The sequence below is a fragment of the Oreochromis niloticus genome, linkage group LG18 (genome assembly GCF_001858045.2).
Source record: "Oreochromis niloticus isolate F11D_XX linkage group LG18, O_niloticus_UMD_NMBU, whole genome shotgun sequence".
NCBI classification, from domain to species: domain Eukaryota; kingdom Metazoa; phylum Chordata; class Actinopteri; order Cichliformes; family Cichlidae; genus Oreochromis; species Oreochromis niloticus.
Window position 1 is genome coordinate 16,095,681 of NC_031982.2, and position 16,393 is coordinate 16,112,073.

General features: G+C 39.4%; 1 protein-coding gene and 1 long non-coding RNA gene across 3 annotated transcripts; one reads left to right on the top strand and one right to left on the bottom strand.

The window, feature by feature from the left end:
• Window positions 1-1,310: 1,310 nt before the first annotated feature.
• Window positions 1,311-7,527, bottom strand: LOC102083146 (uncharacterized). Its single transcript, XR_003215051.1, has 4 exons — window positions 7,373-7,527; window positions 7,180-7,226; window positions 6,005-6,131; window positions 1,311-1,463 (listed from the first exon to the last, which is right to left on the bottom strand). It is a non-coding gene; the product is annotated as an uncharacterized LOC102083146 (long non-coding RNA).
• Window positions 7,528-8,504: 977 nt separating this feature from the next.
• On the top strand, window positions 8,505-16,179 carry LOC100691316 (serotransferrin-like). Of its 2 annotated transcripts, NM_001311321.1 has the most exon segments (17): window positions 8,626-8,665; window positions 8,756-8,907; window positions 9,617-9,719; window positions 9,849-10,040; window positions 11,104-11,233; window positions 11,330-11,385; window positions 11,751-11,923; window positions 12,030-12,183; window positions 12,269-12,432; window positions 12,524-12,620; window positions 12,719-12,739; window positions 13,344-13,508; window positions 13,727-13,877; window positions 14,210-14,277; window positions 14,363-14,544; window positions 15,538-15,730; window positions 15,854-15,897. In NM_001311321.1, coding segments are annotated over 17 exon segments (2,085 nt in total).
• The last annotated feature ends 214 nt before the right edge of the window (window positions 16,180-16,393 follow it).

Consider the following 16,393-nt stretch of genomic DNA (forward strand, 5'->3'; position numbering starts at 1 on the left):
AAGGTGTAGATGGGTTATTGCACAAGGAGAACTAGACAGAGCCACAGAGGGGGCATCAGCTCAGCAGCAGGACTGGTATCTGGTTCTTGATGCAAGAAGGAACTGGAGGAGCATTCTCAAAGCCCTACAAAATGACTTCCACTGGGATACTTGAGCATGTTTCTGATAGAAACACTTCAGAAACACTACCTGAGGGTGGCATGAATACCCAGCAGTTTTTAGTAGGACGTGTGCTAACAGTACAGCACTGAGCAGCTCAACTGGTGATGGCCTGACAACACCAGAGCTTGCAGGTTAGCCACTGGTGCCCTGTTCTCTCCACAGATGAGAGCAGAGAACCTTTAAACAACATGAAAGAGTCTGAAGACGTTGTGGTGAATGTTTTCTGCAACATTATCTAGTATGACAGGTTGGGCAGTGGTGGACTCAAGTGGGATTTCTTTGCATAGAGACCTCCATGTGTTAGCCAACAGCTGTTGGGTATAGATATGAAATCCTCAGATTCACTTTTACACCTTTTGCTGGTGCAGAGTGATGCCTTACCTCGTGTGGGCAGTGTGTAGCCAGGGTGGTAAATCCATAGGTCTCATGGCCCGAGAACAATATTTATGAGTCCCACAGATTATCCAGTACCTCACTTATGCTCTGATCCAGGATCTGGGAGAAGATGTTCCAGGGCATCATCCACTGTCTGACCAGGAGCATACCCAGATGTCTGAAGTGCATGGAGGCACATTGAGGTTGTAAACATTACTGAGCCAGATTAGTCTGATGACTCTGAATTAAATTTAGAACTTTTTGGTGTGATTTTGAATCCAGCATTTATGGTTTTGATGATTTTGGTTTCCACTGGCTTTTGTTACATCATTTTGTTCTCAGCAAATTACACAGTGTGTATCAGTAAAGACTTTCAGCCTGAATATTTTGTCATCAAGACCCAATGTGTGATTTAAGTGTTCCTGTAATTTTTTTTATTTTATTTTATTTTTTTGGAGGGGTGTATTTTGATTCTTTTTGTGTTGTTAGGCTGTTAAAGACTTTTCTGCGTGTCTGTTCAGACTGAGCAGGTTTGTGTTTCTTAATATGGACAGATGGTGGTGATAACGTACCTTAAATACCAACAAGTCCCCGAAAGCAGGTGAAAAAGACCACTAAGACCAAAAAGACACTGACACCAATATTTTATAAGCAGCGTTTTAAGTTTTAACTGTGTTCAGATTTATTTAAAAAAAAAAAAAAAAAAAGTTTTAGGAAGTATCTTAATGCATTCTCAATCATCAAGGTAAGTAAATCTCCAAAAGTTGATTCTGTTCATCTGGACGTAGCGTTTTCAGTGGGAGAAACGTTTCGTCACTTGGAGTCATGCACGTGTTAACTGGTGCAGGGGTTTCTGTGGTGGAGTATGAGCTGTTCCCTTCCCAGAGATTTTTCAGTGTTTAGGTTTTTCACTCAGGCGTCCAGTCCTGGGAGATTAGATTTAGATTTAATTCATTTTTCTTGCTGATAAAGTCTCCTCCATGGCCATTCATACAACGCCAAAGTAATTAAGTGACAGATAAACAATTAAATGACAGAAAAGTTCCATTAGCTATTAAAAAAGTTTTTTTTTAAAGTGGGTTCACAATAAAAAAACAAAAAAAATATTTTCTGTGAATTAACAGAAACTTCATGTTTTGTAATTAGAGCACAGTCTGAGCTACCAGACGTTGTTGTGTAATTTTATGTATTTATTTCTTGCAGTTTAAGCCCAAACAGCATTTCTTTAACATATAGAAAAACTAAGATATACTGTTGAAATTACATGGCTGCTTTTATTAAGACATCACAGCCAAGTAAAACTTGTTTTTACTAACCGAAAGGGGAGTTTCACTGGTCCGGCCCACCTAAGATAAAAAATGGGCTGTATGTGCTGCAAATTGAATGTTTGCTTCAAATTTTGTCCCTGAATCAAAACATCTTTCTTGACAAATAAGAAATCTCACAGTTAATACAAGACTTGATGCTCTTGCATTACTGGCATCAACTCTTTGTGTGACAGGAATTATTTCCAGTTTGATGGGTTGACATATTGTTTGTCACACCCACCTAGAAACAGTTGTCTGGTCTTTTTAAACTAATACGTGACCACTGCTGTGACTCATAGATCAGAATTAGATCTTTCCAAAAGAAAAATCCCTGGACAACACCTTAGAATTGTTATTAACAGTGCCAGCTGTGGGAGGAAATGGTCAGAAGCGAAAGAGTACAATGTGCAGCTGTGCAAACAGATGAGGACTCTTGAGTCTGTTTCACTCTCCTCGCTGTGTGGATAATACAGTATGAGACAATCATTCGTTCACCTCCTGCTTTTTGAGTAAAGGACAAGGGTGAATAAACACAGGAGGGTGAAGGGAAACTTTTTCGCTGACTAAAACAGAATGGCTAAACCCATTTTCCCCCCACGAAAAATCGTTAAGCCCATCAGGAGTTTCGCAAGTCTGAGATTACTGTGCGTTCCAAAACCACATCATCAGAGCAGGAAACTCTTTAAAACTGATGGATTTTCTTTTTCACTTTGTCAGTCACAGAAATTATGTTGTTCCCCTGCTGATTTTCTGGTACCTCCAAATACAGAAAGAGCAACAGTTTAAAACCCCACATCCAGTAGCAATGACCTAAATTAATTTCACACTGAAGCCGAGTTGATTAATCGGTGCTGAAATTTTAATGACGCAGCAGGACAGCAGCCCTCAGGCCTTGTTTGTTCAAAGGGTTTGTCTGTTGCATAAAAGGCTGGTGACCCCAGTTGTCTGATTACCTCTTAGCTCATTCTCAGAACGAATCAATAACAGTTAATAAACAGTGAGCCAGCTTTGGGTTGAGTTTAGACATAAAGTTCAGTTTGGACATCACATGAACCAGTACTCAGACTGGGATTTTAGTCTTCTGTGTCTCCTGGGGAGCTTTTTCAGAGTTTGAAAACTTTATAGGAGCTCCAGTGAAGATGCTGTTGATGTGTTGACCTTTGATTTGTTCCTTAGGAGTCCCAATTTTATGACCTCCATGGAGTACCCACTTATATTTATGCATATTTGGAGAGTTTTTAGACTCTTACAGGTTTTCCACATTGTCTTTTATACTCTTAATGAAATGGATTTAACTCAATCAACAAAAAGTTACAACAAGTTACTACAACTTTACTGAAATCCATTGAGTACTGCTCATAACAGGAAGAGATGCAAATTAGCTCATATAAGATCCTTGCATGTAATTGTGTATGCCAGAACGAAAACCTAGGATGGAGGTTCAGTGGCTTTTCTGTAGACCTGCAATAGATTGTGTAAAAACAGATCCTGGGGAAAGTATACGAATATCTGAAAATGCCCAGGAGCAAAAGGAAGCGGGGTACCACCATATATCTTTCAATAACTGGCTGCCAGTTTCCCAAAACACACCTGAGTAACTCACTTCAGGAAGATCCTCCAGTCTTCCTATCATTTCCCTACAGGTTAACCATGACATCATCTGCACTCAGACTTGAGTGAAATCCAGATCTTTTGCCAAGTATATCATGAAATGATGAGGGAACAGGCCTCAACTTGCCTTGAAAGTACCTGTGAGTCTTAAAACCACTTATGAGCCTCTGAAAATGGGGATCTGTTTATAAAAATCGCTGAAATTCCTAAACAGTTAACACAATAATTTTATTCAATGTCTTGAACTAAAGCAGAAGGTCTTCACTTCAATCTAATAACATCTTCATTGTTTATTTAAACTCCAGTGTGGTGACATTGCCCAAAACCTCCTGGAGTTGACTGTATAACAGGAATAATTCAGAATGACGGCTGTTCGGGTCTCAGAGAAGCAGCTCTGAATATGTCTCCTTCCACTTTAATGTCAATCTCTACTGAAGGTGCAAAGTCACCATTTCTATCAGTGACGTAATAACAGTATGAATAACTGAGGAGCCCGGTGTCTCTGATTCCTGATGGAGGAGATGGATGTTTTTCTGCAAACTGACACTTTCTGAAAGTGTACTCATGTGTGGGCATCGAGATGAATCACTCCTGGCTCATGTGTCACAGTTAACTCCAGTGTTGCCTCTCACTCAAACGCCTGCCTTGAAATCGCCTTCACATCTTACAGTAGCACACAGCATTTCACCTGCACCTGAAGGGGTTATTGCATGCGCAGTGGAACAAAACCATAAAAACAAAGATGACCATAAAAAAACACAGCATCTGCTCTTGAAGCTCACCCATTTATGCAGACTACAGTACTTTGTCATTCCCCAGCTCTGTGTACTCTAGGAGAACAGCCATGGATGATAAGCTTATCTCCTCTGACTCAGCACAGTCAGAATGACTTAGCGAACAATAATCTCTGACACGCAGTCCTTCGCAATAATCCTACACTTCAGAAAGTTAAATCACAAAGCTACAAAGACAAATAATGGTGTTCAAATTCATGTTCACAGCCACATATAAAAATATAGAACTGTGTGACGATTTTATTTGGTTCTGTTTTCTGATCTTATAACGAGAAACGGTCCTGCCTGCAAAAGCTGGACAGGTATGTTACGGGCTTGCCAGGTGTGTTATCAAGCACCTCAAAGTCCTTTAAAGATGGGACTGACAGCAATAAACTTCTTTGATTTTTTTATAGAGTAAATGTTTAATTCTAGTGTGTGTGGCAGGAGTTAAGCACCATGATGAATTAATTTCTGTTAGGATTAATAAAGTTTTGTGGAATCAAATTGTCAGGAGAATTATTCTAAAACACTTCTTCAGTTGAGAATCAGAGAGGAGAAACACAGTTTTACTTGTATACAAGGGCAGCACAGAGCAGGGCTCTGTGACACGCGCTCTGAAACTGCCCTGGCCTTTATTTATACATCAGTGGGTGTTTGTTCCTTACATTGGAATGTGGATGTTTAGGTGTGTGTATGTGTGTGTGTGCGGTCAAGGCATGACCCCATATATGACTTCCCTAAACCTGCTGGCCTGGAAGTCCAGCAGTTCATCTAAACAAAATGCACTTAGCCTAAAACAGGCATGGATACGTTTATCCTACCATAAAACAATAAGACAAGGTATGACCTCTCCCATGCTCCCAGAGTGTGGGTGTGAAAACCAGAACACTCTGGAATCACACAAAGCCTACTAAAGATCACACATCCTATCACTACACAATCGATTATACACCTCTAAGCATATATGGAAACTTATACCATTAAAAGATTATACTGACTACTAAGTACAATTTTCCATTGACACAAATGAAAGACAAGTCATGACCCAATTAGTTCTGAGTGAAGTGTCAGCAAAGATTAACAAAAGCACAGCATTCAGATTCAACTGCAGACTACAAGACAGATAATGAGGGCTAAAATAATTCAAGATCAATTCCAGACTACAGACCTCAGACGCCCACAACACTCATTTGTATTTCTTCTGGTTCATCTGAGTTCTTTAGGTTCATGACACAAAACAGGGCAAGAAAATAAACAACCTTTGCAGCAAATACCGCATCAGATCAGCTGAATGAGCAATATTTGTCCAGTGTATACCTGATAGAAACACACTGCACACTCCAGCAATAGAAAGAGATGCTTATACACAGGAATGATTAACCTGGACTCCTGTGTCTCCTCGTGGGATTTAGTCCTACAATTAATACAATCATTCCACAAAAAGTGAATGGCAGCCTGGCGCTACTTGGACTCCGACCCTCTCTGTATCACTGACTGATGGATTTTCTTACAAGGAGGCCGTCATTCACAACACCACCTCCTCCTCCACCAGTCAAACACTACAGCCCCCTTCCCCCGGCTGTGTCCTGACCCTGTTTTTGCTGTGTCACAAAGCTGGAGTATGATGGCTCAGCTATGGGGCAATCATGATGCCAAGTTTGCATAAAACATAAAAACTCATCACTCACAAATTCATATACGTACTGTGGGCAGGAAGTGAAGGAACTGAAGATCTGGAGAGAAAAAGAACTACAAAACCTCACAAATGCTTACCATGCATGCACAAACACAGCCGAAGAAAGACAGTCAACCCATGCCAAGTTCCTGCCCAGCATCTCCCACAGATGTCCAGTGAAGTGCGCTCTGAGCATCATGACCCACATCATCATACTGTTTCGTCCTGCTGATTAGAATGGGAAGTAGTCATGATTTATTAAAATAAAGTTAAATACAAAATTATAATAATGATAAATGTAACTGATAGTCTAAAGCACAGAAATATGGTTTTTATCAGCGTATTACAACTATTTGATAAGGTGCAAATTTATTTGGCAGGAGATCAGTTTCTACTTCATAGATAAGTCTATAAAGTAAGCTTATCTTGATTTTGAGGACTTTAATCTCTCAAAATAAAGACTTGTGTAATCTGCAGACTCACCTTTGTACACATTTCAGTTTTGCTAGTTTATCTTCCAAGTCACACATTTGTGCTGATTACCTGAAAAAACACATTTTGCAAGCTGTACTTTCCCTGCTTGTATTATTTAGCCGTACTTCCTGCAAGACCACTCTAAGGTCAACATAACACCTTCAAAATGTGCACTCAAACTTTCCCTACTCAGAACTGTCCTCTTTGTGGAATGGGTTTATTTTAGATGTAAATATTTCTCAATACTCAGGGTTATCATATTGATTTCCCAGCTGATGGTGAATAATACAGTATCAGAGACCCTGATAAGATGGCTGAACTAATTCTTCATAATGTAAAGTAAATTTAACCATAGCAATATTAATACTTGCAATCACCTATTCCAAAATGATGTGTTATTATATCTAGAGCTGGGAGCAAAATCTGCATAAATATTTCTTTCCCTCCTATTTTGCTTTTTAAAAAAAGGAAAATCTATGCATGGAAGAGCTGTGCTTTTTGTTCAAATGATCAATTTTATTAATGGCTAAAATTGATATAAGTGATAATGAAGCTACTGCTGCTACTCATCATCTTCACTGGACCTTATTCTGTTATTAAAAATCAATATTTTAGGTTTCCTATTGTTCCTTTAAGTTTTACGTGATTCAGCCAGGTAAGACATTTAAAGTTGCACACAGACACAGCAGCACAGAACAAAAACTGCATGAATAAAAATGAATTTGGATAATAAAACAATGCACAAGCAAAAAAGAAAAGCAGATGATGCAAAATAAAAAATAGATTAGTTTTCACTTACACCGGCTTTGGCTGTGGATGCAGGATGGTGTGCAATCCTCTGCAGAGCTGTAAAAATGAGATTAATTAGTTAACAATAATAAATAATATTTTGTTATGATTACTTCATTGTGAGTGGTAAATTAATATTATGTCTCCTAATTCCAGAAATACTAAGTAATTTCTAGATACAACAAATACAGTACTGTTGCTACATTAAGTATTAAATCCATCCAAAATCACGTTTGGGATCTTCCAAAGTTACGCCACCGAACATGCGTCATTAAACATGAAATGTATTATGAGAGGTATTAAGTGATATCTCTATATTTGATGGCTGAGAATGAAGGAAGCGGTCTTATTGGTCAAATTTGCAAATCAGCATGAACCTTAGTGCTTGCATTAGGTAATATTGACTCTGTAAACACGGCTCCCAAGTGGGTCACACAAACTGCAACTTTTCCAAGTAAAAAAAAAGAAAAGAAAAGTTTGCAGGTTCTGATTTTAGAGGCTGAATAATTATAAATATTGAATGAAACTTTTATGCCACTTCTGGATACAGAATAAAGACAATTATATTAAATTAAAAAACAAAATGCAAAATAAAGACATTTTCTCAAGAAATACAATATTTTGTGTGCTATATAAAGTCCGGTGCATTTATGCTTCTATTCCACGTATTTACTAAAAAATTAAAATATTTTACAGATGTTTCTACAACAAATATTTTAGGAAATCCATTCTTTCCTGCAAAACATCACATCAGTAATATTAAATTCTCTTTTTTAAGCAGTCCAGAGTTACATTCTGAACCAATATTTAGATTTTTTTTCTTTCTTTCTTTTTTAAGTTAACATCAGCATGACTGTGATGATATATCAAGGCTTTTTACATGTAGTGGAGTATTTTTACACTGTGCCATATATACTTGTATTCAGACACCAAAATCCTTTTCACGTGGCTGGTTAGTCCTGAGACCAGAATGCTGGGGTTTACTGCAGTAAAAACTCCAGGGTTTGTTGTTGTTGTTGTTGTTTAATCTTAAATGTAGTTTAAACTCTGTGCTGCAGAATGTTTTGTCCTCTGACCAAACCAAATCAACCGATCAGCTGCTTTTATTTCTCCACCTGAAAACAAAGATTTTTGGTCCTGCACGTGTATCCTAAATATGCTCATCTCTAAATATTTCTGATTTCAAATTGTGCAAACAAACTGTTACAGATGACTAAATGTGATTTCGTATTATGTGGCAATTTCAGATTGTCCATGAAACCTAATCTCTGTCTTTTGCACACTAAAGTACACACGTGCGCCCCCACACGCGCGGCCCCACACGCGCACACATTAGGAAACCTGAGCAAACTGTGGCGTTTTTATCTTTTGTCCCGGTCCACTCAGGTTTGCTATAAAAGCCCGAGCAGCCTCCCAGTCTCTCTGCTCTGCTGATCCGGAGACCCCACCGCCCAACATGAAGCCTCTCCTCCTAGTGACGCTGCTCGGACTGCTCGGTACAAGCTTTTCAGCCCAGCACTACTATATTTAATCACATACATGACATCACATTTTCAATCCAAACTGACATCCATGTGTTTTAACAGCCAGCGCGTTCGCTGCACCCGGCTCTCAGAAGGTGAAATGGTGCGTCAAGTCGGACCAAGAATTGCGTAAATGTTCAGATCTCGCCGCTGCGGCTCCTGCGTTCTCCTGTGTGAAAAAAGAAAACACCCTCGAGTGCATTGTTGCCATTAAGGTGAGCGCTTTTTACGTCCAGAGCACCAAATTAACCAAAAATGCTCAATAACAGACTTTGACCTGGCAATTGTTATAAACGTAACAATTAAAATAAACGTATAAATGTAACTGAAGTGTTCCACAGTGCTCGGCTTATTCTGAAATGTTACTTAAGTAAAAATAAGTGAATGTAATTACTTCATTTTATTGTTTTTTTCTTCACTTTCTTCGAGTAGGTTCATACTCGAACTACTACTAAAACATATCTAAAGTAAAGATAAACTAACTGTATTTGCTGTGGAGTGTCCTAGAAAAATGGAGTAGAGTTAAAAAAATTAAAAAATTAAATCAGAACCAAATGCTTTTTTAACTATTTCAATTGCATCTAAATATTCAATTTAATTTGGTTACATAAATACAATTTAAATGTTACATTTAATGGAAGCTTGTCAAATAAAATGTATTTGATTGGCATGGATTCAGTTTATACCAAGCACATTTTCCTTGATTATTATTTAGCTCATTAAAGAAACATTTGATTTTATATATTTCAGCTTTACTCACTTTACTCAGAATGATTACATCATGTTTGTTGAGGATGAATAATTTTTTTAAACCCTTTTAAGTATTTAATGTGGGGAAAAAACTACCAATGCCTTGAATTTATCCAGTGAAATTCTCTGTAAAAATGACTTGACCTCAGTCATACAACAAATACTCTCGGGCAGGCTGGTGAAGCAGATGCCATTACTGTGGACGGTGGGGACATTTACACTGCTGGCTTGAACAACTACGACCTCCATCCCATCATTGCTGAGGACTACGGCACCGGTATGTCCAGTCATCAGCTGTCATTAGTAGCCTAATGAAATAAGCTCAAGCAAGAACATGTTTACCGTTTTATGTGAATGTGATTTAGCTGTTTCAATAATATTGTATCCTTTTTTTTCATTCATTCAGGTACGGACACCTGCTACTACGCTGTTGTTGTGGCAAAGAAGAATACTGGATTTGGCTTCAGAGATCTCAGGGGGAAGAAATCATGCCACACTGGTTTGGGGAAATCTGCAGGCTGGAACATTCCCATAGGATCTCTGGTGTCCATGGATGTTATTGAGTGGGGTGGCATTGAAGACAAACCTTTGGAGGAAGGTGAGGGACTTTTTTTTCTGGTTAGCTAAGAACATTTGACAGTTTTAGTGCATGTATGGTCAAAGGACAATAAGATCAGACCTTTTAATGAGAAACTGGACACCTGAGAAACAATTAAACACACTTATTTGCTTTACTGACAGACAAGAATTTATTGATGGGATAGCAAAAACTCCAGTGTTAAATTAACACTACAGAGTGTTTATATATGTCCACACTGTTGAGTGTTAAATGAACACTTTTGACAGTGTTGTATTTGTAAAAGTAACCTAGTCAGTTTTCAAGATTTACAATGAATAAAACTGAGCAGTGCTGATTTTCTAACACTGGAATATTTCTAACATTTTGAGTTATTTTCCAGTGTTCAGAAAATCAGCACTGCTCAGTTTTATTCATTGTAAATCTTGAAAACTGACTAGGTTACTTTTACAAATACAACACTGTCAAAAGTGTTCATTTAACACTCAACAGTGTGGACATATATAAACACTCTGTAGTGTTAATTTAACACTGGAGTTTTTCCTGTATACAGGAAAAGTAGAAACAGACAGGGAAGGGGCTACCTAGCTTCTGCCCAGGGATGATAAAATCTGCCTGTCAGCACTTCTAATGTATCACTTATAACACTTCAATTTGTTAAATATAATTAACTAAAGTTCAAAAACTAGGCTGTTTAGACTAGTTAGGGCTTTATGTTAGACAGTTGAACAAATCAATATCCATCCATCTTCTTCTTAACCGATTTCCGGGTCACAGGGGCTGGAGCCTGGGTGAGAGGCGGGAAAGGTTGCCAGTCTGTTACAGGGCCAAGACAGGAAAACCACTCACACTCACATTCATACATATGGTCTGTTAAGAATTGTCACTTAACCTAACATGGTTTTGGACTGTGGGAAGAAACTGGTGTATCCAGAGAGAACCCATCCCATGCAAGGGGATACAAACTCTGCACACACAGTATAATATGAAACTTCAAAATGATTAAAATGCATATCAGAACTTTAATATTTGTATATTTGTTTTTCTCTAAATTATGACTGTGGCCTTGTTTTTTGTTATGCAGCGGTGAGCACCTTCTTCCATGCCAGCTGTGCCCCTGGGGCAACAAGGGGCAGCAAGCTGTGTGAACTGTGCAAGGGAGACTGCTCCAGGTCCCAGAGGGAGCCTTACTATGACTACAATGGAGCCTTTCAGTCAGTGTCCACTTTTTAATGCTTCTCATTAGTGAACATAAACTTCTACACATTTAGCCGAACCTTTTATCTGTAATAATATGACTTTTGTAACAGGTGTTTGGTCGAGGGAGCTGGAGATGTGGCTTTTGTGAAGCATCTCACTGTGCCAGGTCAGTATCACAACAACCTTTATCCATTCGAACATGTAAAGAAGCACTGCATCATAGCATTGTCAGGTTTTATTCATCAAAAACGAGCCTCACCGAGATTAAAAATTTCATTTTGAAAAGCGACAGGGACAAGAGGGGACCTGATGAACATGCATGACATACAAATACAACTGTTGCACACTGCACAAGTCAAGGACAAGTCAAGCAGAATTTCAAAGCAAATTTCAGAGCAATCACATTGACCAAGAGTGTCATTTTCTCAATCAATTAAAATGGTCTTAAACACCCTGAAACATCTACAAAATATGGGAAAGGATAACTGTGAAAAACACTGATGTAAAACCTGTGTCATGTCACACTTCCAGAATCGGACAAGCCAATGTACGAGCTGCTGTGCAAGGACAACACCAGAGCACCTATTGACAACTATAAAGCCTGCTCCCTGGCCAGAGTGCCAGCTCACGCTGTTGTTACTCGCAAGGATCCACAGCTGGCCGACTTGATCTGGCAGAGCCTTGACCGAGTTCAGACTGACCACGTAGGAAGTCCACTGAATAACATCTCATTTCAACGTATTCTGATTCCTTGTGTTTCAGCAGCCTCATTGCTTTCCTAATGAATCATCTCACTTGCTGCCTTTTCAGAGCTTTAACCTCTTCTCATCTGAAGCCTACGCGCCCACCAAGAACCTGATGTTCAAAGATTCAACAGTGAAGCTCGTGAGGGTGCCCCCAAACACAGACTCCTTCCTGTATCTGGGTGCTAACTACATGAGCATCGTCCATTCCCTTAAAAAAGGTAAAGAACACAAGCAAGACAGACAGAAACAATTGTTAGTCAGGTGTCGGTCTGGCTTATGTCTAAGTCTTTTTCCCGTCTCTAGAGCAGGCATCAGACGTTGCATCCCCTGCCATTAGGTGGTGTGCTGTGGGCCATGCTGAGACTGCTAAGTGTGACACGTGGAGCATCAACAGTGTGTCTGATGACACCGCCTCCATTGAATGCCAGAGCGCCCCTACAGTTGAAGATTGCCTGAAGAAGATTATGGTAAACTCAGTAGGAAATATCGAAATCTGTTACTTTATTATTTTTTGACTCCACTCTGTGACGTTCATCTCTGCTTTGAATCGCCCCGCAGCGTAAAGAGGCTGACGCAGTCGCCGTGGATGGAGGTCAGGTGTTTACGGCTGGAAAGTGTGGCCTGGTTCCTGTCATGGTGGAGCAGTATGACCAAGGTAGATAACAAGAAGAAGAAATAACACACACACAATCCTGTGTCGTATTTCACCTTTTCTATATGAGTAATATTTGTTCATTTTGTCTTCTCTCGCAGAGATGTGCGGCAACTCTAATGGTAGTAAACTTTCATCTGTTTCCTCCTCTTTTTATGATCTGGACAAATTTTTTAAAAAGCCTTTTGAAGTGCATCATTTTAATTGTAACACAGCTTCGATGACCTGTTGTGCTGATGACAAGATTTGTATTTTATATTTGTATCCTTGGACTCTACCACTCTACTACTACAACTACAACTATAATTTATATGAACAACCAGTTCAAGGAATCCTTATTTATTCATTAGTGACCCCTTAGTTCATCCTCTGAAACAAACCTCTGCGGAAGCTTTGAACAACAGGTGGATGGAGCTTGTCTTCATTATATATTAAGGATATAGTCTCTTTATGGCTTTACAAACAACCAAGATTTTTAAAAACTACAAAAAAATTCCAAATTGATCATTTACATAAATCTGGAGACCTAGCATTTAGCTCATAGGCATTGCTTGTACATTGTCTAAATTTTTAGTGGCTCCGGTTTTGTAAGTATCCACCATTATAATGAAAGATGACCTTTAAAAAGTGGATTAATTTTAAGCAGCCGTAAACAGAGTAGATTTATATGAACGTCTCTCTCCAGTTGAATCATCTGAAATGTCTACTTCCCGTATCCACTCTTAGCCCCAGCCTCCTCATACTATGCTGTTGCTGTGGTAAAGAAGGGTTCAGGGGTGACCTGGGAGAATCTGAAGGGCAAGAAGTCTTGCCACACAGGCATCGGCAGAACTGCTGGCTGGAACATCCCCATGGGTCTAATCTACAACAGAGAACATGACTGTGACTTCAGTGAGTGACTGCGAGCTTCTTCCTTCTTTTACCAACAGAAAGAAATTTAAAGCCACCCACAGAAATCATACAACTCCCCTTTTTCTAAAAAAAAAGTTTGTTTAGATGACTCACGTGATTAATCTATATTTAAACAAAAGCCACAATCTTCCATTAACCTTGACAAAAGAGAGGTTTGCTGATTGTTGAGCTCTTTCTGCATCTCTTCCTCTCCTCAGCTAAGTTCTTCAGTAGCGGCTGTGCCCCCGGAGCAGAGCCCACCTCTCCGTTCTGTTCTCTGTGTGTCGGCAGCGGTAAAGCTGTGGGAGACGAGGCCAAATGCAAAGCCAGCGCTGATGAGAAGTACTACGGTTATGCTGGAGCCTTTAGGTACAGCAAGACACAGAATGGCATCGCATACAAGTTTGTGTATAAGGAGAAAGTTAGCAAAGAGACAGGAAGCACTGGAAAACAACAGAACCAGCTCTTCTCAATCTTGGCAGCTACTGTTATGTTTTTTTTCTTATATATTTCTTTTGTAAACAGCCAAGAATGTGTCAAGAGCTGAAGCATGTTTTCCTCCTAAAACCAGGACTTTTTAATCTTTTTTTAAATTTCTGTGAACTTTAGCAATGATGAGGTTTAATTTTTAATTGGTTAGCCATTTACCCCCAACTTCACTCTTTGTCTCCAAAGTCATGATGTATGGCATATCATTACAGATGTCTGGTTGAGGGTGGTGGTGATGTTGCCTTCGTTAAACACACAATTGTGACAGAAAACAGCGATGGTAAGAGGACTGCACTGATCTGCACTACCTGCTCCGATGACATTACAACAACTTCTAAAGTTTATTCCACCTCTCTTTACCGAAGGTAACGGTCCAGACTGGGCTCGTAATCTGAGATCTTCTGATTACCAGCTCATCTGCCCTGGGAAGGGACCAGTGGAGATCAGTGATTATGCCACTTGTCACTTGGCTGTTGTGCCTGCACACGCTGTGGTGACTCGCCCAGACAACCACAGAAAGGTGGTCCGCATCCTTCAGGAGCAGCAGGTTAGTGATGAAGTTTAAGATAGCCACTTGAAATGAAATAAGAGGTTAAAATAAAATTCTTGCTGTTTCAAAGCACTGAATTCCTAGTGCAAAAATCTGACATTGCGGTTCATCTTCAACTTCTCTAGCCGACACAGCTGCTGAGTGTGATGGAGAGAAGCATCAAGTCCTGTCATTACACAAGCTGCATACAGTTTGTTTGGGATTCTGTTTTGAGCACAACAATGAATTATTAACTGACTCCCAAATAGTTGCCAATTAACTCTGACAACTTTATCATTGTCGCTTTGTAGGGGCTACATCTAAGACTCTGAGTTAACATGTTAAATGTTAAAATTCATGACAGCAGAATTAGAAAAAGACTGAACAAATGTGGCTTGTTTGGAAAGATAAACCCTCTTCTCTCTACAGAGAACATGGCAACACAGCTTATGTTTGCAGAGTTGCATCTGAACAAACCAAGAGACTTCTGGAACAATGTTCTCTGGACAGATGAGACCAAAGTGGAAACATCTAGCCCTAATGAACAGCACCACCAAACATAGCATATTGGCACAAATACCTCATAGCAACTGGTGGTGGAGGGGTGATGATTTGGGCTTCTTTAACAGCCCTGGGGCCTGGGCAGCTTGCTGTCAGACAAACAAACACTTCAAGTTACTGCTCCTAAAGTGGATTCTACTTGCTACTGAATCATGAAGTGTACTTAGTTTGTCACAACTGCATAGAGTCCTGTGAAAACCTGACATGACTGTACATCCCCACTTGATCACAAGTGGGAGGACCTTGACATTTCATAAACCACTAGTTACCAAACTCACTAGTTACTAGTTACCACTAGTTACCAAACTTTGGTTTTTCCACATTTGGCCATTCTGCCATTTTTAATGAGTAAAGTAACCAGTGTTTATTTTAGCCTCTGTCAGGATGTATAACACTGTAATAGAAGTCTAAAAAATAAATAACTGCTTCAAACCTAAATTTTGTTCTTAGGCCAGATTTGGAAACACTGGGACCGATCCTTCATTCAGAATGTTCCAGTCAGAGAACGGAAAGAACCTCCTCTTCAAGGACTCCACTAAGTGTCTCCAGGAGGTAGCAGAGGGAAGTACCTATGAGCAGTTTTTGGGAGAAGCTTACATGGACGCCATGAAGGCACTTAGAATCTGCAGCGAAACTGCTTCAGGTTTGTACTATTGCAGAAATTAATTAGCATTTAAATGTTACTCTTGTATTATCTTGTACCAGATAAAATAACGTTCATGCGCTGCATTCTCAAATCGTTTTTGTTTGCCTCTCTTCCCAACAGATCTGGAAAAGTCTTGTGCTTTCCATACCTGCCAGCAAGGCTAATGGAGATGTACAACACAGTGATTCAGCCATCTTACCCACTTACTTCCTGCCCTTACCCAAACATAATGTTTCTCCTCTTCTGATCTTACTACTTGTTGTTAGGATCACAACTGACACTAAATATCATCAGTCCTGCAAATCAACAATACGCAAACCGATCATCTCCACCTGTAGCAATTTTTATGCTGCTGAAACAGCATGTTACACTGCATTTGTCACTAGATCAACTATGTTTTGTTAACACATGCCTGACTTTTCTCAAATAAAGACATTTTAATGCTCTTTCACGGTGAAAACACAATTTCTTACAACGCTGATGGTGTTTTATCTGATCTTTTTCTGTCTTCTCCCTTAATGATTGTTACCAAAAGAACAAAAAAGAAAAGACAATATTATCACATTTACTGCAAGTACCAAAAACACTGAATCGCTGGCTCCAGTGCAGGTTTAAAGATCTGCTGTCTGAAGGTGCATTCAATAAAAATGAAACATTAGG